Below are 21,067 nucleotides of genomic sequence, written 5' to 3'. Positions count from 1 at the left end.
CAGTGAGATAGCATACCTGGCGAATTCATGGGTTTTCTCGGCATGCTTGGGTTACAAATCCTACACAGTAGGGAGTCTCCCACTACTGTTCTTCTTGTCATTGGACATGGTTTCATTGCCTCTGCTTGACTGTGCTTCAGCCTCTTGCTCGCTGTCCCGCCCGGTCTCCTGTCATTCTTCCTTTGCAGGCTGTCCTCCAGTCTCATTCTCAAGTGCCTGAAAGTGGTTCTATAGTTCCACTGGTTCAGGGTGTCTTCTAGCTCTTCTGCTCCTGTCATCTTTTTCCATTTTATTGTTCCTCTCCTCAACACTCTCCTCTTCTGCTTCAACCTGCTGTTGTCCTTCCACCTCCTGTACTTATCTTTGCCATTGTTGTTCCAGCATTCTAAGAAGTCTTCGTCTTCTCTTATACTCTTATTTTAATATTTTAAAATAAAAAACTAGCTGACGAAGTGGGTTCACCTGCCCATGTCAAAAGCCTCTAAGCCATGTTAAAAAGACAGAAGAGTAGTGCTAATAGTATATACACCAATAGACACTGTGCTACTCTTCAATTTTTCTGAAAAAAGTCTGCTTTTTGCAGTATGAGAAGAACCTCAGGGAAAATAAAGGATTCCAGTAATTGATCATCCAACACTCTTCCCCTGATTCTCCATCACGACATCCAAATGTAACTATAAAGACAAGTAACACGATCTCGACCAATCATTCCACGAAAAATCAAAAGTTTATAAGAAGAAAAGCGGTTCATAAAAAACCGCTACTTAAAAAATCTAGCAACATTAAAAATTATAAACATAAACAAAGAAAAATGAACTTTGGGAAATTATTCAAACTGTTAGATCAAAACGCTATTTCCAGCAACCATTTGGATCTACCAAAAAAGACAGCCCCACTCCCCCAAAAAGTAGAAGAAAATCAATCTCTGGGTGTTAAGTCATCTAAAAGAAATCCTGAGATCTCAGAATCGTTGACGAAGCTGACAAACCCCCAGGACGAAGAGCAATCACTGAGTATGGACTTCTTCAACATATCCCTGACTTTGCAGAATGTCACTCAAGCAGATGCCGATAATTGCCAAGATCCCTGGTCTGAAATCCTGCTGAAACAGCCCATACAGATACCTTCTAATAAAAGTAACTGGTCTATTGTTTTGGAGCTGTTACATCTAGTATTCATAAATTTTCCAAAACCGGTGGGCTTCTTAAGCCAACACGATCGTATTCTTCATTTTTGTAATCTTATAAAACCAATGACAGTGTTGTCCTTAACTGATGTGCAGCAGGTACAATATTTGAACTTTAATGGTTATAATGCTCGTGCCATAGTTAAATTCTCTGCTCAATCTATTGTTCAAAAAATACTAATGTTTAGATCTTTTTTTTCCAATCTAAATATTAATATAACCAGATATTTTGTTAATAAAGCTCTACCTATACCACTAGATGCGGCACTGGAAGTGATGGAATTAGGGTTCCGTCTAGCATCCCAGAGCCTAGGGAAATTGAAACACAGCATGCTAATCAAAGAAAAACTGCCCAAATCATACATTCGGCTAAAAACAAAAGTAACTCTATGCACCAAAATCGAATCTTACCAACTTCTAATGGATGTATAGTTAACACACTCCCATTTGAAGAGATTTCTGTCGAATGACGGATATCTTTGTTATCATGGAATATCAATGGATGGGCTAATAAATGTGAGGATCCAGATTTCTTGACTTTCATAAATGAATTTAAAATTATTTGTCTACAGGAAACATGGATCACCTCATTAAATAATTTGAATTTTACTGATTATCATGTTTTTTTAAGCCCAGCAATTAAAACTTTGGGAAGAGGTCGCCCTAAAGGGGGACTCATAACCATGATCTCAAAAGAATGCTTGCTAGAGTTGATTCTTTACCATCTGCACACCCCCACTCATTCCTGGTACTTAGAATAAGAGGCATAGGAGAGAAGGCTTTAATATGCATAAACACTTACATCCCCCCGCTTAGAAAACCAGATGCGGACACTTTTAAAATATGGGACATGCTGGATGAGATGCTTAGGCAATATGAAAATCATTATCCAAATGATAGATTGATAATATGCGGAGATTTTAATGCCAGAATTGGAAACTCCTGGCAACAGAATATTGACTCCACTAACTGGGACCCTTCTCATCAATATGAGTATGAGAATCGAAACTCAAAAGATAAAAAGACAAACAATCAGGGACTCTTACTGCTTGATCTTGTGTCATCATATGCACTGGAAATTATAAACGGCTCCGCAATTGATCTCTCCGCTGGATCGTTTACTTACTGGTCCCCCCTTGGGGCAAGTGTAATTGATTACATAATTGCATCCCAATCACTGTTAATGGACATTACTAATTTTAAAGTACTTTATAGACCTGAGAGTGACCATTTTCCTCTACAATTAATCTTGTTGTATCCAGTCCCCACTGTATGCTCAACTTTTGAACAGGTGAACTCTAGTCCCTTAAAAAGAGTCCGATGGTCCGAAAAAAAGAGGGAACAGCTAGCTAACACTCTGTGGAGCCCCGCCCTGGGATCCATTTGTCAGGGAATATTAGAAAATGTTCTAGATCCGATATTGGCTTTTCAAAACATAGTTTTATCACTCAAACCAATGCTGACACAGAAGGCTGTGACAACAAACAGATTTCAAACTGCTTTTTTATGGTTTGATTCAGAATGTAGATTAGCGGGAAAAAACCTCAGAGCCCAACTTCGCCTAATATTTAAACAGAATTCTGACAGAACCCATACTCTTTTATTCAGATCAATGAAGATTGCATATAAAAATCTGTTGAGTCAAAAGAAAATGGATTTTGCAGCCTCCTGTTGGCTGAAATTGGCTAATGCGATCTCCTTAAACCAAGATCGTCTATTTTGGGACATAGTTAAACAAGGGATGGGCTCGTCAAAGCAAAAAAAAGTATTTCAAATTCCAAATTCGACCTGGTATACTCATTTTCATAGTTTATATTCCTTTTTATCATTCTCTCAAACTAACATTCTGGAACTAGATATTGGAAATCTCCACCAGTGGCCCCCAGTCTCTGTTGATGAGATCACATTATTAATTCAATCGTTGAAATTTGGGAAAGCTCCGGGGGAAGATTTCTTACCCCCTGAAATCTTTAAACACTTCTCCGACTGGTGGGCCCCTTTATTGGCACGTTTATTCACCAAAATCAATAATACCGGTGTCATTCCAGATGGATGGAGATCCAGTATCATCGTTCCAATATATTAAAAAAATGATCCCTTTGACCCGACCAACTATCGTCCCATTAGTTTAATAGATGTGACAGCTAAGCTATATAGCAAATTTCTCTTCCAGAAGTTAGAACATTGGGCAGATGTAAATCAGCTTATATCCCCTGAACAAATTGGCTTTAAAAAAGGTTCCTCTGCGACAGATCATTGCCTTACTTTATATTTCTTGGCAAAAATGAATATAATGGGTCCTGTAAGACATCTTTATGCGGCCTTTGTTGATCTGGCCGCAGCATTCGATTCAGTGGACAGAAATATTCTATGGTCCAAGTTATACAACATGGGAATTGATCGACGGCTATTACTTCTCATAAGGGCTCTATACACTGATACCAAGGCGCAGGTTAGGGTAAACATTCAGGGCAATATGACTCCCTCGATACAGATAGAGAGAGGAGTCAAGCTGGGCTGTCCACTAGCTCCCCTTCTATTTAACCTGTTTGTAAATAAAATAATCCTAGATCTCTCAGACAAGCAATACTTTCCCCCTTCTATCGGACTAAGGAAGGTATCAGCATTATTTTATGCTGACAATATGGTGTTACTTTCCTTAGCCCCTATTGGCCTAAGAAAGATGTTGAAAAGACTATACGTACTCTGCAAAACAGACAGGCTGAATATAAACTATGAGAAAACAAAAATCATGACCTTTGGTAAAAGACCAGCGAACCATCAATGGTCATTGGAAAATCATAACCTAGAACAATGCCGAACATTCAAATATTTGGGTGTGACCTTTTCAGATACCCTTTCTTGGAAATCTCATATCCATTTAATAAAACAATTAGCAACAAAAAATGTTGGGGCAATCCTAAAATTTTATCGATCCGTAGGAGGCAATTTGATCATGCCAGCCCTAAAGATATTCGAGGCCAAAGTAATTTTGCATGTAATATACGGTGCACCGGTCTGGGGTTGGGAAGCTGCAACAATTCTAACCCTAGAGACTATTCAGACAAATTTTCTAAGGCGCCTACTTTTCCTGCCACCTGGAACGTCTGCAGCTATGCTCCGGGCGGGGACTGGTATCCCTCCAATTAGCGCCCATATACATTTAGCTCTTTTAAGATTTGTGAGAACTTTTACCTCTATGTAAGGCAAAGATCTATTAAAATGTTGTATCTGTCACCCTTTTTCACACAAAATTTGGGGTTGTAAAATAGAAGAACTGCTGCACAGATATCATTTAACTACTCATCAATTTTATACTATAGATACAAACAAGAGGCTTCGTGAGGTGATTTTTAATCATTCTAAATACTTAGATAGACTTACCCTACTCAACTCCCGTGTAGCTCCATGGTATTGGAGATTCAAAACTGATTCTATCTGTTCCCAATATCTTTTACAGCCACTTCGCATTAACCTAAGACACGCATTTACTGCAATTCGTTTTTTTACACTTCCAAATGCTGGCAGATTGGGCAGAATAACAAATATCCCCAAGAACCTGAGAAAATGTGCTTGTGATAATAATGAGGAGGAGGACCTCTTGCACATTTTGCTCTACTGCCCAATATATCAAGACCTCAGGCTTCACCTCCTGCAGGAATGGTTGGTTGCAGATAGGTTGATTACGGATGATGAAAAAGTAGTTTTTTTAATGTCAGATCAAAACCTTCAAGTAACGCGTAAGGTAGCTCTATTTGCTCTAACAGCCCAGAAACTGAGAGCCAAATTTATTACAGAACTATCTTCCAAATAATAAACTAAGGCTAATTATAAATAAAGATAACAAAAGACTACTTGAGAACATGGTTTTTTTAATCTATTGATTGTTCTTGTTGTTTGTGAATAATTTTAAAATTATTTTTTATCCCAACTTTCCTTTTTCTTCTTTCTACATTTATATTTGTATATTTAATGTATTGAATCTGTATATTTGTGTATATCTGCGCTGGCCTATGGCCTTGCAATAAAGTATTTGAGATTTGAGTAATTGATTATGTTAGACCGAAGTTGGATTGTAAAAGATTATTAGCAGACCTTATTTTATTTACTATTTCTTCATTAAGAAAAAATGAGCATGATAGATGGGATGGTGAAGTCAGATTATTGACTACAAATAGGAGTATTTTAATAAATAATATTATGTATTACATCTATAAATAAAAATTAATTTAAAAACAACAACATTCAAGCTGAGAAAAATAAACAACTACAGGTATCTCTCAGGCCATTTGCGGGTGTTGTTAAAGGTTCTTTCTTTTAATTTAAAAACTTCTATACTTCTGTATAAACAGTAAGTTCCCCCCCAATATGCAGAAAATCACTCCTTTATTTTTAGTTGGCCCCATTTCACTTCAAAACTGACAGACACTCAACCACTTGAGTTTTCTGTAAGAGGGCTATATTTACATTTTGCTTTCGTTTAGGAGTTAGTTGCTGCATGACAAGTTTGAGAAGAAGAATCAAAGAAGAAGTTATAGCACTGTATTCCCCGCAACATCCCTTTGGTGCTTGTCCCCACTTCTGAATAAAGATATCATGTGTTCGTTTGGAAAAAACTCCTGTTCAAAGGTCCTGCTTCTCTTCCAGCTGCCAGCCTTTAAATTAGGTTGTTTCCTTCATCTCCATTACCAGCTCCTCCCTACTACATTAATCTGTTTCCTGGTACCTCCAAACCACAATGGGCTCTTTAATTAGTTGTTTCCTATTTCCAGGATGAACAATCCCACCATTTGCTAGTTAATTAATAGAAATACAATAATATATTCCCATCTGTTGGGAATGCTTTGATTTGGATTCCTGCACTGAGCAGGGGGTTGGACTTGATGGCCTTTTAGGCCCCTTTCAACTCTACTATTCTATGATATCCCAGTTGCACTAAGGAAAAAAATTGAAACAATGGAAAATAGGAAACAATTACTTTAGAGCCCACATGGTACCACAAAATGACCAGTAGCAGTGAGAAACTTCAATATTTTCCAGTCCACACTGGACAGACTGCTGCTGCAATTAGATTTCAAGTTTTAAAAATTGCCACAAGTCAGGTCTGGGGAAAAAAAGCCAGGGCAACACAGAAAACACTGGAATGCAATGGTTTGGCAGCAACATATGAAGTAGTGATGGGGGAGAAATTCTGATAGTGAACCCACATAATTTACAGTTCCCAAAATAATACATGGAACAAACCACAATTATCTTCAAAATCTGCACTTATCCAAACTGTTTTGATGCATTCTCCAAAAAATGTATACAAGAATGCATATATTAAGGAGACGTGTACCTAAAACGTGTATAAATATACGAAGATGCATTATATCCTGAAATTGTATGCAAAAATGTGTATATGAGGAGAAACACACTATAACGTAGACAGATTTTCATGAGGCCTTTTTTAAAAAAATGGCAAACTGATGCAGAAATATGGCAAACTGAGCATAAGACTGGAAAAAATAGAAACCGAGAGAAACTGAAATTCACAGATTTGACCATCCCTAATCTGGATTCTCCAACAAGCAAGGAATTATACTCACAACACAAGAAGGAACTGGCATTCAATTTCCTCTGACAAGATGGCCTGATTTTCCTTATCAATAGAAATACAGAGGCAGCTCCAAAGAGGATGACCAGCGAGCCAAGGATAAATGTGATTTCTATATGAAAAAAGAAACATAATAAGAGGACCCTGGCAACCATCTGCTGCATCTGGTGAGCACCTACTTGGTTTTTTGTTTGCCTGTCTGCTTGCAACCAGAATTGTTTCCACCTGCAGCTCTCAGAGGTGTGGCCCAGCAAGGAGGTATTCAGCGGCAGAAGCCCAAGGTCTTTGGGCAGTGCCCGTTTGGTGTTAGTAAAAGCTTATGCATATATATAGTTTTTTTCTGGGTGGCCACCATGACGCAAGATGACTGCATGATTTGAAATACGAAGGCTGCGGTCACTGGTTCTGAATGGCCACTTAAACCAATAGCTCTCACCATCACAATTTAACTGTTTAGAACCCTTACAATATCTCTTGGATCACAGACTTTTAGATATCCTGACTGGGGAAACTACAGGGATCATCACTGACAGGTGAGAAACCCCTTACTGCTTATTTTCTGGCATGTATCTCTGTGAGCGTTGGGACTGTGACACAGAGCAAGGCTGTAGAGGTCGGAGAGGACCTAGCAGCACTTACACTGAGTTTGCTGCTCAATTTCAACAACGCAAGGATCTTTCAGATGAATGGTCACAAAGCTTGAAACTTTCAGAGGCAAAGTGAACCTCTCTAGAATCTAAGCTTTCTTATTTTGCTACAATAGCTTCTGAGGCATTGGATCTTGACGTGCAGATAAATTACATCAGCTGAAAATGGTGAAGCTTCATCTTCAGTTGAAATTAACTGATCTGGAGAATAGGGTGTCAAAGGGGGACAGTGTGCAAGCCTTTTTTTTTTTGCATGGTGGATGACAGTTTCCTGACTAGAAGCTGTCCCCTAAAGAAATTGAGCAAGGTCATCACGTATACATCATGCCTTGAATAACTCCATTAAACCTCAACATTTGTATGTTTTTCTTATTATTTAACTAAAGAAGAATTTCTGAATAAAGTTAGGGGCCTGAAAGAGCTTAAGTTTCAAGACTTTGTAATCCTGGTCCTACAAGGAGGCCACCAGTATCTTCATCCAGCAACACAGTGTCTGCAGGAAGCCAAGGTTTCATACAGGAGGGGATTTCCATTCCACCTGATGGTCACAGTAGATGGAGTCCCCCATTCTGCAACTACTAGGCAAGAAGCAGCCCAGACTATGGTTTTGCTTGGCTTAAAGGTCCCCTGGAGCAAAGAAGAATTGGAAGCTGAAGTGGAAGACAGAGACAGAGCCCTCTTGGAATCATGGTGTTTTGCTGACACTCTCCCTCTACAAAGAAAAAGTTGCCCAGGTCCCAGAGATCCAGATGCCTTACTGAGAACATCCAGAAACTTTCAATCTCCTTCCAAACAGTTGAGATTTGACTTTATAGTCATTCAGTTTTTCAGCTGTTTTTGACTTGATCCTATTTTTTTGTCTATGGATGCAGGAGCTATATTGAAAAACACAGACTGTTGTTGGTATTGTTTGTGGCGGTGGTGAGGGAGTGGGTTATGTTGTTTTTCAATCTTTTTCTTTTTAGATGTATTGCTATCTGCTTGCTGGGGTTATTCTTTTACCTCTGCAGAATTCTGTTTTTTTGAGTTCCTGGTACTAGGGAATACTGTTTTGTTTTCTGGGGCTGTTCTTGTTTAATGTGTACTTTTACACGGCTCTTTTGCTTGTTTTTCACTTGATTATTTTTCTCAGGTGTAGCAGGCTTTTAAAAAAAACTGGATAAAACATGAGGTTTCAGGTTATATATTTCGATGGGTCAACAAGGTGACGTGACTTTATTCTATTGGAATTTAAGGAGTTTGGGGGACCCAATTAAGCACAAGCATGTGACAGATTTTATTCGTAGGCACTGCCCAAATGTTGTGTATCTTCAGGAGACACACTACACTGATTGTTCAGTGCATCTCCTGGAGCACAGATATTGTGGTGATCACTTTATGGCCTGAGAACAGGGAGTTCCCAGGGGTTGGCAATTGCTTTGGATGTCCCTTTTCCATTTCAACTGTGCAAAGTTAAACATGACTCCGAGGGACATTTTCTCTTCATTAAAGGCACTGTGGGAGATAAATGATAAACAATTACATCAATTTACACTCCAAATCAAGGGCAGAGGGCCTTTTTACATCACATCCTCAATTTGCTGTCTACTTTTAAAGCAGGTGTGGTCCTTCTTGGAGGATATTTTAATTTATTCATCATGAAGGAATAGATCATAGGGTTTTGGTCATCCAGTTTCTCCTACTTCTGATGCCCGATTAAATAGACTCCTCACCCAGCAAAATCCTGGGGACACATGGCAAGAACAGCACTTTTCAGAGTTTGGCTATACTTATTGCTGTTCCCGCCATGGTTCCCTGCCGCTCATAGATTACATCTTAGCCGACAGTGACTTAATGGATTGTTTCACTTTCTCTTCCTTGGGCATTATTCAGATTTCTAACCATGTCCCGGTATTAGCTTCTTTCCTGATTCACAGCCCTCCATGTTTTACTCCTGTCTGGCACTTTAACACATCCTTGCTTAGTCAAGCTAGTACTAAAAGGGTCATCATCAAAGAGGCTATGGAGGAATATTTTACTTTTAATCAAGATAGTGGTCCCTCTTTACCTATGACATGGGATGCCATGAGAGCAGTCCTTCATGGCATAGACACCAGCAAGTCTGTATCTGAGTTTCCTACTTATTACAGGCACCTGGTTGGCCACTGTGAGAACAGGATGCTGGACTAGATGGGCCACTGGCCCGACCCAGTAGGCTCTTCTTATGTTCTTACTCGTGTCTCTATTCTTCAGCCCAGATGAAAGTGCCATAAATCGCTTTTAGGTTCTGCTGACATTGAGCCCTTCTCTGATTTTTGAGAGCTCCTCAATTGGACCAATATCCAAGGAGGAAGTAACACAGATGATAATTAAATTGAAGGTGCACAAGTCCCCTGGTCCAGATGGCATATTTAGCAATATACACAAGAATTTCAAGGGTTCTTTTGTTTTGCATCTTGTGAGGCTTTTCAACAAAAACATGAATGGTGAGGTCATTCCTGAGTCCTGGCTGGCGATGCGGATGGCAGCGATACTGAAACCTGGCAAGGATCCTGAATCTGTAGCTTCATATCACCCCATCTCCCTCCTCAACCAGGACCAGAAAATATTCACCGTTATGCCTGCAATGCGGTTTAATAAGCATTTCTCAGATTATGTTCATCCGGGAGGTGGGCTTTATTCCTGGCTGACAAATAGCTCATTGTTTAAAATGTTATACACCATAGATCTTTAGGCACTCTGCTTGCCTTGGTTACTTTCGATGCCTGTAAGGCATTTTGCTTGGAGTAGCCCTATTTATTAAAGTTATTACACAGACATCAACTAGGAGCTGAGCTGGAAAGCGTTGTCTCCAAACTTTATAGACCCACCAGGCTTTAGGCCATGCCAATAATGTTGACTCCCCTTCTTTTTCTTTATACAGAAGAGTTAAGCAGGGTTGTCCCCTTTCCCTCCTATTTATTCTATCATTAGAGCCCTTGGCCGAGATTCTTCGCAACAACCCGTTCTTAGCAGGATATGATTGTAATGGTGATCAGCAACTCCATCTCTTTGAAATATTTGGGTGTGCATATACCAGTGTGGTGTAGTGGTTAAGGTGCTGGACTACGACCTGGGAGACCAGGATTCGAATCTCCACATAGCCATGAAGCTCACTGGGTGACCTTGGGCCAGTCACTGCCTCTCAGCCTCAGAGGAAGGTAATGGTAAACGCCCTCTGAATACTTATGCTTACCATGAAAACCCTATTCATAGGGTTGCCATAAGTCGGGATCGACTTGAAGGCAGTCCATTTCCATTTTCCATACCTAGAAAGTTGTCTAACACTTTTTATTTAAACTATCGTGTTCTGAAAATGATTAAATTGGACTTTTTGGCCTGGCAGGACATACCTTTCATTATTAGGCAGAAAAGCATCCGTAAAAACAAAGGCTCTTCCTTGTCTTTCTTTTCCTTTTCCAGGTTTTGCCCATTTCTGTTCCTCTTAAAGTCTTATAAGTCTGGCAGTCAATGTTTAGTAAGTTCACATTTTCTGCTAAAAAAACCCCTTAACTTGTGGCTACAAATAGATACGCACAGTCTCAGTCTGAGAGATGGGGTCTTCCCCATTTACAGACATACCTATGGTCCAACAAGATGTGTCTGTTCACTGGGTGAAGATGGAGTACAGTCCCAATCTCCATGTCCCTTTGCCTAACCATCCACTTCTCCCTTCATTTAGAAGGCAGTGGAGTCAGACTGAAAACCCTTTCACCAAATGTACTTTGGGGGTGTGGGCCAATTGATACAAAATATTTTGTCCTTCAGTTTGTCTTCTTCTATCTCTGCCCTTTCACCCTGCATTTAAACCAGAGGATTAAGTAATCCTTGCAAGGATCTTAAAGGGTCATGATTTTGTCTCAGTTTGGGATTGATGGCTCTTGAATCAATCCTCACGCTACCAACCTCTCAGCTTAAGGGCATGATATCTAGAATTTATTTGCTTCTTAATGCATTATTTCCATTCCTTACTAGTCTAAAATTGCTCTGGGAACAGGACCTGGGGGAAGAAACAAAGGTAGATAATTGGAATAAAATTTGGTCTGCTAGACCCTTTTCATCAGTTTCACTCAATATTAGAGAGAACCCATTAAAAATCATACATAGATAGTTCTATGCCCCTATTCGAATGGCATATATTCAGAATACCAATAACAGATGTTGTTGGCATAACTGTAGTTCCTTTTGGGCCTACTGGTATTTATGGTGGGTCTGCCCTCAAGTGAATCAGTTCTACATTGAGGTAGTATCAGAAATACATAGTATTACTAGCTAAATAATCCATCCCAATGTAGCCCTTTGCTCTTGTAGGTATTTAAATTAAAGATGTCAATTTTACTCTTATTTTAAAAACTTTAGTGATTTGTTAGCAGCCGCAAGGCTTGTGGTAGCTCGGGGCTGGTAGGATGTCACCAGCATTACCATGAATAACTGGTTTCGAAAAATGCTGCACATCGCCCTTTCAGAAAGACTCACACATCACCTTAAAGTGCTACAAGGAGATGCGCAAGCACAGGACCTTGCTACTACATGGTGGACTTCTATAACTTACATTTCTGATTGTCCTCAGCAAAATCCAATTCCTGGTAATCAAGAGTTTGTATGAAGATATTTATAGAGATCATGTTTGTGTTTTTTCATTTCCCCCCCTTGCAGTCAGGACTGGATTTTTACCTCCCTTATATAATTATTTTTTTGTTTTTGTCTCTCAATATTTGCTTATTCCCTTATTTCTAAGTTACCCTCTTATGCTTTATTTTCCTGACAATGGAAGAGCCTGTTTTTTCTATTTTTTGTTCTTGATGTGTGTTTTATTAATGTTAAATAAAGTGGGTTGTTTTTTTTTAAAAAGAAGCGTAATAGAGATTGTAAGGTTAGGAAGGTTCTAAGGAAAAGTGTGATGAGAAACGAGGATCAGAGCTAGAGCACAGAGGAAAATGTAGCATGGAGGTTAATGGTTCAAAAGTGAAGTTAATCTTGCGTAACAGAGCAGGGTGGGGAACCTTTTTCAGCCTGAGGGCTACATTCCCTTCTGGGCAATCTTCTGGGGGCCACATGCCAGTAATGGGTGGGGCCAGAGGCAAACATGGGTGGAGCAACAAATGTAAATTTTACTTTTGTACAGTAGGCTAGCTTTTACACACACTCACACTCCCCTCTTTATTCTCCATCCAGGCAAACAAGAGATGTTATCTGAGTTCAAGGACACATTCCAGCCAGGCAAAAACACTCAAGGTGCGAAGCAAGGTCAGTGATGGTTTTGACTGGCAAGTTCCGAGGGCTAAAGAGAGAGGCCCAGAGAGTTGCATTCGGCCCCAAGCCTAAAGTTTCCCACCCATGCAGGAGAGGAATTATTCCAGAACTTACCTGAGGAATTTTGAGGGCTTGTTACTGAATTCACTAAGCGACAGTGTTCCTTGCATTCTCCCTCATTGCAGCTGAAATATGAAAAGATAAACCTCAGTTGCACATGAAGCAAATACTACTTACAGGCACTGAGGTCCCACCTATTTCACTGCTCCCTTGAATATCTACTCAGAGAATGGACAGTTCTAGGGAACTCGGAAACTTGTACACTATTCTGGGACATTTTGGTTGGCCTAATAAAGGCATCACCTTATATGAATTTTCATTTTTTCCCCCTTATTGGCCAACATGGCTACCTTTACTTTTTGTGTGACTGGAGAAATACTGGATTTAGCCATATAATAGTGGGATCCTACGCAGGAGGAAGGGGATCCTGTACCACCTGAAGATGGAACTTCATTGCCTGAGGGAACATTCTCCCCAATTTGGGTTCCATTTTCTTTTTTTACCTAGCACAACACCTCAAATTAATATATGCCACTGTTGATTATCTAGTTTCTCTTTTATCACTATTCTCCATGGTGGCTCCAAAGGAACATGTGTGTTAGTCCTAAGGTCAGAGACAGAACAGCTAGTTGTTATATTGCCAAAGATGGAAGATCAATCATTGTATGTATTTCTTTTTTCCAGGGGCCCTGGATGCAACATGAATACCTGCAAAGCACCTAAAAGGGCCTTATCTGAGTATGGAGTAGGCCCGACAGTCTATCTTAAGAGTCTCACCAGATGCAGACACAAATGGCTTGACCAACACTAGCCACCTTTTTCTCTCCCCTACACTGACCATTATCTCCCCCCCCCCATCTAGTCTGATGAAGCGATCCAGGGAACTCGAAAGCTTGCACACTATTTTCTGGCATTTCAGCTGGCCTAATAAAGCAAAGTATTGTCTAATGAAAGTATTGTCTTAATATGGGTAAGTAACTGAAATGAAGCTATCCAACTGGTGCTGAAAATGAGTCATCATAAGGCATAAAAAAAATACTCTCTTGGCAAATGTGAGTTTGCAAAACTGTTTTGCCAAGAAAACCTGAATGTGGGTTTGTCTAAGGGCCATTCAGGAGAAGACTGGCAGGCAGGAGGAATCCTTCTTCTGCCCTTTGATTCTCCTCTGCAAATGCTCTGAAGGCTGTCCCACAGCCCCAGCTAGGCTTATGACTGGTTTCAGAGGCAGCTGACAGAAAAGAGATTTAAAATTACTGGGAGAGGACATCGAGAAGACGACCTTTGCAGGGGAAATTGGTGAGAGAGTTAAGCATCCTCCTCTGAGCTGCTAATGCTCCTCTGCAAGCATTCTTCCCATCTCTACATTTGCCTTCCACCCTTATAAACATGGCACTGAGAACCCCCACATTTCTTTCATCACCTGAAGTATTTCCACCTATAATAAAAAGACCCCTTAGTGAATTGTTTCTGTACGAGAATGTAATCCCACCTTTTACAAGAGTAGACAGATAATAAGGTTTCCCACCTGCTGCATGAGGTGCAGTTATTTTCACCTTTCCGGAGGAAGAATGCAGGGAGACATTCACATATCGTGTCACTTGATTTGGTACCTGGGGAGAAAAGAGAAGTGAGAGAAGCAGGTAATGGTTAGCAGGCAGTAATATGCCAACAGTGATGATTTAGGATCAAACTGGATGTGATGCAGAAGATCCATGTTCAGGCTCTCTTGTGGTTTTAAAGAAAGTTTAACAACAGCTGTAGGTGCTAAAATCAGATGAACCTTTCCCATATACCATTCTCCCAGTTAGAATTGTAGGGCCACTTTGCAAGACAGGTTTTCAAACAATACCTATATATTTTTCCTCATGGGGCAGATAGCAGCCTCAAGGGTAGGATATTCATCAGGAAAAAAGTATTGAGGGAAATAATCAGCGGGCACAAGAAGGATTCAGCATTTTTTATCCTTCCCTAGCACTTTAAGAACATAAGAACATAAGAAGAGCCTGCTACATCAGGCCAGTGGCCCATCTACTCCAGTATCCTGTTCTCATAGTGGCCAACCAGGTGCCTGGGGGAAGCCCACAAGCAGGACCCAAGTGCAAGAACACTCTCCCCTCCTGAGGCTTCCGGCAACTGGTTTTCCGAAACATACTGCCTCTGACTAGGGTGGCAGAGCACAGCCATCATGGCTAGTAGCCATTGATAGCCCTGTCCTCCATGAATTTGTCTAATCTTCTTTTAAAGCCATCCAAGCTGGTGGCCATTACTGCGTCTTGTGGGAGCAAATTCCATAGTTTAACTATGCGCTGAGTAAAGAAGTACTTCCTTTTGTCTGTCCTGAATCTTCCAACATTCAGCTTCTTTGAATGTCCACGAGTTCTAGTATTATCAGAGAGGGAGAAGAACTTTTCTCTATCCACTTTCTCAATGCCATGCATAATTTTATACATGTCTATCATGTCTCCTCTGACCCGCCTTTTCTCTAAACTAAAAAGCCCCAAATGCTGCAACCTTTCCTCATAAGGGAGTCGCTCCATCCCCTTGATCATTCTGGTTGCCCTCTTCTGAATCTTTTCCAACTCTATAATATCCTTTTTGAGATGAGGTGACCAGAACAGCACACAGTATTCCAAATGCGGCCGCACCATAGATTTATACAATGGCATTATGATATCGGCTGCTTTATTTTCAATACCTTTCCTAATTATCCCTAGCATGGAATTTGCCCTTTTCACAGCTGCCGCACACTGGGTCGACATTTTCATTGTGCTGTCCACTACAATCCCGAGGTCTCTCTCCTGGTCGGTCACCGCCAGTTCAGACCCCATGAGATTTTTTGCTCCAATATGCATAATTTTACACTTGTTTATATTGAATTGCATTTGCCATTTTCCCGCCCATTCACTCAGTTTGGAGAGGTCTTCTTGGAGCTCTTCGCAATCCCTTTTTATTTTAACAACCCTGAACAATTTAGTATCATCAGCAAACTTGGCCACTTCACTGCTCACTCCTAATTCCAGGTCATTACAAGTTGAAAAGTACAGGTCCCAATACCAATCCTTGAGGGACTCCACTTTCTACAGCCCTCCATTGGGAGAACTTTCCGTTTATTCCTACTCTCTGCTTTCTGCTTCTTAACCAATTCCTTATCCACAAGAGGACCTCTCTTCTTATTCCATGACTGCTAAGCTTCCTCAGAAGCCTTTGGTGAGGTACCTTGTCAAACGCTTTTTGAAAGTCTAAGTACACTATGTCCACTGGATCACCTCTATCTATATGCTTGTTGACACTCTCAAAGAATTCTAATCGGTTACTGAGACAGGACTTTCCCTTGCAGAAGCCATGCTGGCTCTGCTTCAGCAAGGCTTGTTCTTCTATGTGCTTGGTTAATCTAGCTTTAATTATACTTTCTACCAGTTTTCCAGGGACAGAAGTTAAGCTAACTGGCCTGTAATTTCCGGGATCCCCTCTGGATCCCTTTTTGAAGATTGGCGTTACATTTGCCACTTTCCAGTCCTCAGGCACGGAGGAGGACCCGAGGGACAAGTTACATATTTTAGTTAGCAGATCAGCAATTTCACCTTTGAGTTCTTTGAGAACTCTCGGGTGGATGCCATCCGGGCCCGGTGATTTGTCAGTTTTTATATTGTCCATTAAGCTTAGAACTTCCTCTCTCGTTACCACTATTTGTCTTAGTTCCTCAGAATCCCTTCCTGCAAATGTTAGTTCAGGTTCAGGGATCTGCCCTATATCTTCCACTGTGAAGACAGATGCAAAGAATTCATTTAGCTTCTCTGCAATCTCCTTATCGTTCTTTAGTACACCTTTGACTCCCTTATCATCCAAGGGTCCAATTGTCTCCCTAGATGGTCTCCTGCTTTGAATGTATTTATAGAATTTTTTGTTGTTGGTTTTTATGTTCTTAGCAATGTGCTCCTCAAATTCTTTTTTAGCATCCCTTATTGTCTTCTTGCATTTCTTTTGCCAGAGTTTATGTTCTTTTTTATTTTCTTCATTCGGACAAGACTTCCATTTTCTGAAGGAAGACTTTTTGCCTCTAAGAGCTTCCTTGACTTTGCTTGTTAACCATGCTGGCATCTTCTTGGCCCTGGCGGTACCTTTTCTGATCTGCGGTATGCACTCCAGTTGAGCTTCTAATATAGTGTTTTTAAACAACTTCCAAGCATTTTCGAGTGATGTGACCCTCTGGACTTTGTTTTTCAGCTTTCTTTTTACCAATCCCCTCATTTTTGTGAAGTTTCCTCTTTTGAAGTCAAATGCGACCGTGTTGGATTTTCTTGGCAATTGGCCATTTATATGTATGTTTAATTTAATAGCACTATGGTCACTGCTCCCAATCGGTTCGACAACACTTACATCTCGCACCAGGTCCCGGTCCCCACTGAAAATTAAGTCCAGGGTTGCCGTCCCTCTGGTCGGTTCCATGACCAACTGGTCCAGGGCATAGTCATTTAGAATATCTAGAAATTTTGCTTCTTTGTCGTGACTGAAACACATATGTGGCCAGTCTATGTCCGGGTAGTTGAAGTCACCCATTACTACCACATTTCCTAGTTTGGATGCTTCCTCAATTTCATATCTCATCTCAAGGTCTCCCTCAGCATTTTGATCAGGGGGACGATAAATCGTTCCCAGTATTAAATCCTTCCTGGGGCATGGTATCACCACCCACAACAATTCTGTGGAGGAGTCTGCCTCTTTTGGGGTTCTGAGCTTGCTGGATTCAATGCCTTCTTTCACGTATAGAGCGACACTGCCACCAATACATCCTTCCCTGTCCTTCCGATATAGTTTATATCCAGGGATAACCGTATCCCACTGGCTTTCTCCATTCCACCAGGTCTCCGTTATGCTTACTATATCCATGCTCTCCTCTAAGACCAAGCACTCCAGTTCTCCCATCTTGGTTCGCAGGCTCCTAGCATTAGCGTACAGGCACTTGTAAGCAGTGTCTCTCTTCAAGTGTCTTTGTCACTTTTGGTTTGGCCTGTGGTAATTTTGCCCTTCTGAATTGATATCCTGTACCCCTGCTCTCACAATGCCTACTTCTAGGCCTACCCCTTTTAAAATGTCATCATTTCTTTGGTCTTTATCCCAGGGGGGAGGTTTATTCCGAACCAGACCATCCTCAGCTCCTGTTGGGTTCCCCCCCTCAGTCAGTTTAAAAGCTGCTCTGCCACCTTTTTAATTTTAAGTGCCAGCAGTCTGGTTCCATTCTGGTTCAAGTGGAGCCCGTCCCTTTTGTACAGGCCCGGCATGTCCCAAAATGTTCCCCAGTGCCTAACAAATCCAAACCCCTTCTCCCGACACCATCGTCTCATCCATGCATTGAGACTACAAAGCTGTGCCTGTCTGGCTGGTCCTGAGCGTGGAACCGGTAGCATTTCAGAGAAAGCCACCTTGGAGGTCCTGGCTTTCAGCATCCTACCTAGCAACCTAAATTTTGCTTCCAGGACCTCATGGCTGCATTTCCTCATGTCATTGGTGCCAATGTGCACCACGACCACTGACTCCTCCCCAGCACTGTCTACCAAACTATCTAAACGACGGGCGATATCCGCAACCTTCACACCAGGCAGGCAAATCACCTTGCGGTCTGCACACCCATCACACACCCCACTGTCTATGTTCCTAATGATCGAATTGCCCACTACAAGGATCCCTCCACCCCCTGGAGATATATCCTTGGCACGAGAGGATAGCTGCTCATCCCCCAAGGAATGGGTCCCTTCTAAGGGATAATTTCCCTCTTCCTCGGCTGGATGCTCTCCTTCTCCGAGACCATCGTTCTCCATGATAGCAGGAGAGCTATCATCCTTGGAGTGGGACACAGCTATAATGTCCCTGAAGGCCTCATCCACACATCTCTCTGCCTCTCTCAGCTTTTCCAGGTCTGCCACCTTGGCCTCAAGGAAATGAAGTCGTTCCCGGAGAGCCAGGAGCTCATTGCACCGAGAGCACACCCACAACTTCTGTCCAACAGGCAGATAGTCGTACATGCTGCAGGCAGTGCAAAACACTAGAAAGCCCCCACACCCCTGCTGACTTCTTACCTGCATAGTTTTGTTTAAGGTTTATTAAGGTAATGGGTTGGAAACTGTGGTTTAGTTGAGGTCAGGGAACAGACGGGCAGAGTGGGGGGATAGGGTGCTCTGAATTTATATGTGTAGCTGGTCCCTCCCAGCTACTGCTGCCAGCCAATGATGTGTTAATTGAGGCTGATGGCTCAACTGTCAACTGGGGCTTAACTCTTTAGGATGATCTCAGGCTCCTTCCTTTGAAGGCAGGAAGGTAGGCTTCCTTCCTTGGGGGGGGGGGCTGTTTAAGGACTTTGACTAGTGGTACTAAGAAAAGTTAACTAGCTTTTACTCTATTTTTATTTTATTTGCTGACAACAACCACTTTTTTGGGGAAGCACCTCATCTCAATCAGGTTCACTGGGGCTATTAATACATTCTGAATAAACTGCAGGAGATCCTAATCGCATATCTTCTGTGTCACATGCATACATAAGCAGATACGATATGGAGGACTGAAGAAATTTCTTTAGATTCTTCGTTAGATTAAATGTAAATTTTAGATTAAATTGGTGATGAGGTGGAAAAGGATCTGGATAAGCAGGAGGAAGTGAAGTTGAAAGATGTAGTTGTTCAATAACAGCAGTGAAATATTTCTGTGTTTTCCCCTGAAAAGAACTCTGTGCCGTCAACAGTTATGTAACAGAAAGAAATTCAGTTCACAACATGAACTGTGAAATGATGCACTTGTTGAATCTCCGCCTGTCATATACCTTTTAATGCACAAAGTTTCTAATATAGGGAAAGAGGGGCAATTTCAGTAGCTCAGTTATGCTGAATTTCTTGGAAAAGTTTCAGAGCAGCTGGCTCATGAAAGGTCACTACAAGAAGAGGGGAGTGTGATGTTCCTATATTAATGTATATATGGTAAGTGTTGTTGTTTTAGAAGATACATGGTAAGTGGAGTGAAAGAGGGGGAGTGAATGGGCAGTAGAATGCGAGATGATTGGCTGAGTGTTTAAAATGGCTGAATGTATAAAAGGAAGAGTGAGAGTGGAATGGGGGGGAGAAGAGAAAGAGTGGATTGCTTGGTGGGGTTTGAGAGAGTTGTTTGCCAGGAGACCGTGAAGGAGGAGGGAGGTGGAGTTCAGATTAGTATTGAGTAAAACCATATGCTTATGTGCCTTAAGAAGAAATCTTGTTAATCTTGTTAGCTTTGTTATCTTTAATAAATACTTAATTTGGTTTACCAAAGGCCTGATCCTTGGCTGGGGTTTCACAGACCAGAAGGGAGGGTAAGGTAATGACCAAGGCTGAAGGGGAACTGTAACAAATGGTGGCAGCGGTGAAGAGAATAACAATACCAGTATTCAGAGTCTCTGGGAATACTAGTATTGGGACGTTACTGGTGGTTGCCTAGCAGGGGGATCTGTTGAGATCTGTGCTAGAGCGGATAGGTATCTGTGCTAGTGCGGTCCGGACTGGTGGAGTCCCTGGTGGTGCCTAGAGACAGGCAGTAACCACGAGCAGGTAGGAACCTGACAGGGAGAGCCAGGACAGGACGCATCACATGTGGTGGCAGTAGCGGTGGGATACGAACAACAGAGAATCCAGATACGAATACTAGAGAATCCAGAACAGTGGTGTGGCAAACAGAAATAACAAAACAAGATTTCTTGTGAGAGTGACTGGCAAAGAGTGTGTGGCAAAGAGTGAGTGAACTCAAACACCATGGCTGAATACATAAAAATGAAAAGAGAGGAGCTGGTGGAGAAGTGCATAACATTCAATTTACCTCACGAGGGTAAAGGGGTAGATGAATTGAGGGTAGCACTTATAGGATTTGCTACTGCCCAGCAAAAACAACCTGTCAGGGAAGAGACCCCAGAAGGATATTTAAGCAATCCCGCTTATATAGAGTAGAGAGAGAAGTTAAGATGGGAGGCTGAGGAAAAAGACAAGCAGAGGGAGTTGGAAGCTGAGAGATTGAAGATGGAAGCTGAGAGATTGAGGATGGAAGGTGCAGAGAAGGAAAAACAGAGGGAGTTGGAAATTGAGAGAATGAGATTGGGGTTTGGGGAGAGGGAGAAGCAACGAGCATTGGATGCTGAATTACAAGTAGAAAAGTTAAAATTTGATAGAGAGAAATTTCACTCTGAGGAGACAAGGAAAGACAGAGATGGAGCAAAAATAAAAATTACTCCAAAGGACTTTGCTGCCTATGAGCCTGGTCAAGATCCTCAAATTTACCTCAGCACCTTTGAAAAAG

General features: G+C 41.4%; 1 protein-coding gene across 2 annotated transcripts in view; it reads right to left on the bottom strand.

Annotated features, from left to right (window-relative positions):
- The window catches only part of LOC133390212 (tumor necrosis factor receptor superfamily member 1A-like), a 68,817-nt gene that overhangs the window by 12,309 nt on the left and 35,441 nt on the right, over window positions 1-21,067 (bottom strand). For both annotated transcript variants that reach the window (XM_061638331.1, XM_061638341.1), the window contains 3 exons: window positions 14,286-14,370; window positions 12,815-12,885; window positions 6,775-6,894 (listed from right to left, as the gene is read on the bottom strand). In XM_061638331.1, coding sequence (XP_061494315.1) covers window positions 6,775-6,894; window positions 12,815-12,885; window positions 14,286-14,370 — 276 coding nt within the window. The remainder of the gene's footprint in view (window positions 1-6,774; window positions 6,895-12,814; window positions 12,886-14,285; window positions 14,371-21,067) is intronic.

The sequence above is a fragment of the Rhineura floridana genome, chromosome 1 (genome assembly GCF_030035675.1).
Source record: "Rhineura floridana isolate rRhiFlo1 chromosome 1, rRhiFlo1.hap2, whole genome shotgun sequence".
Classification (NCBI taxonomy): domain Eukaryota; kingdom Metazoa; phylum Chordata; class Lepidosauria; order Squamata; family Rhineuridae; genus Rhineura; species Rhineura floridana.
The sequence above is the reverse complement of the archived record's forward strand: the minus strand, read 5'-3'. Positions and strand labels throughout refer to the sequence as shown.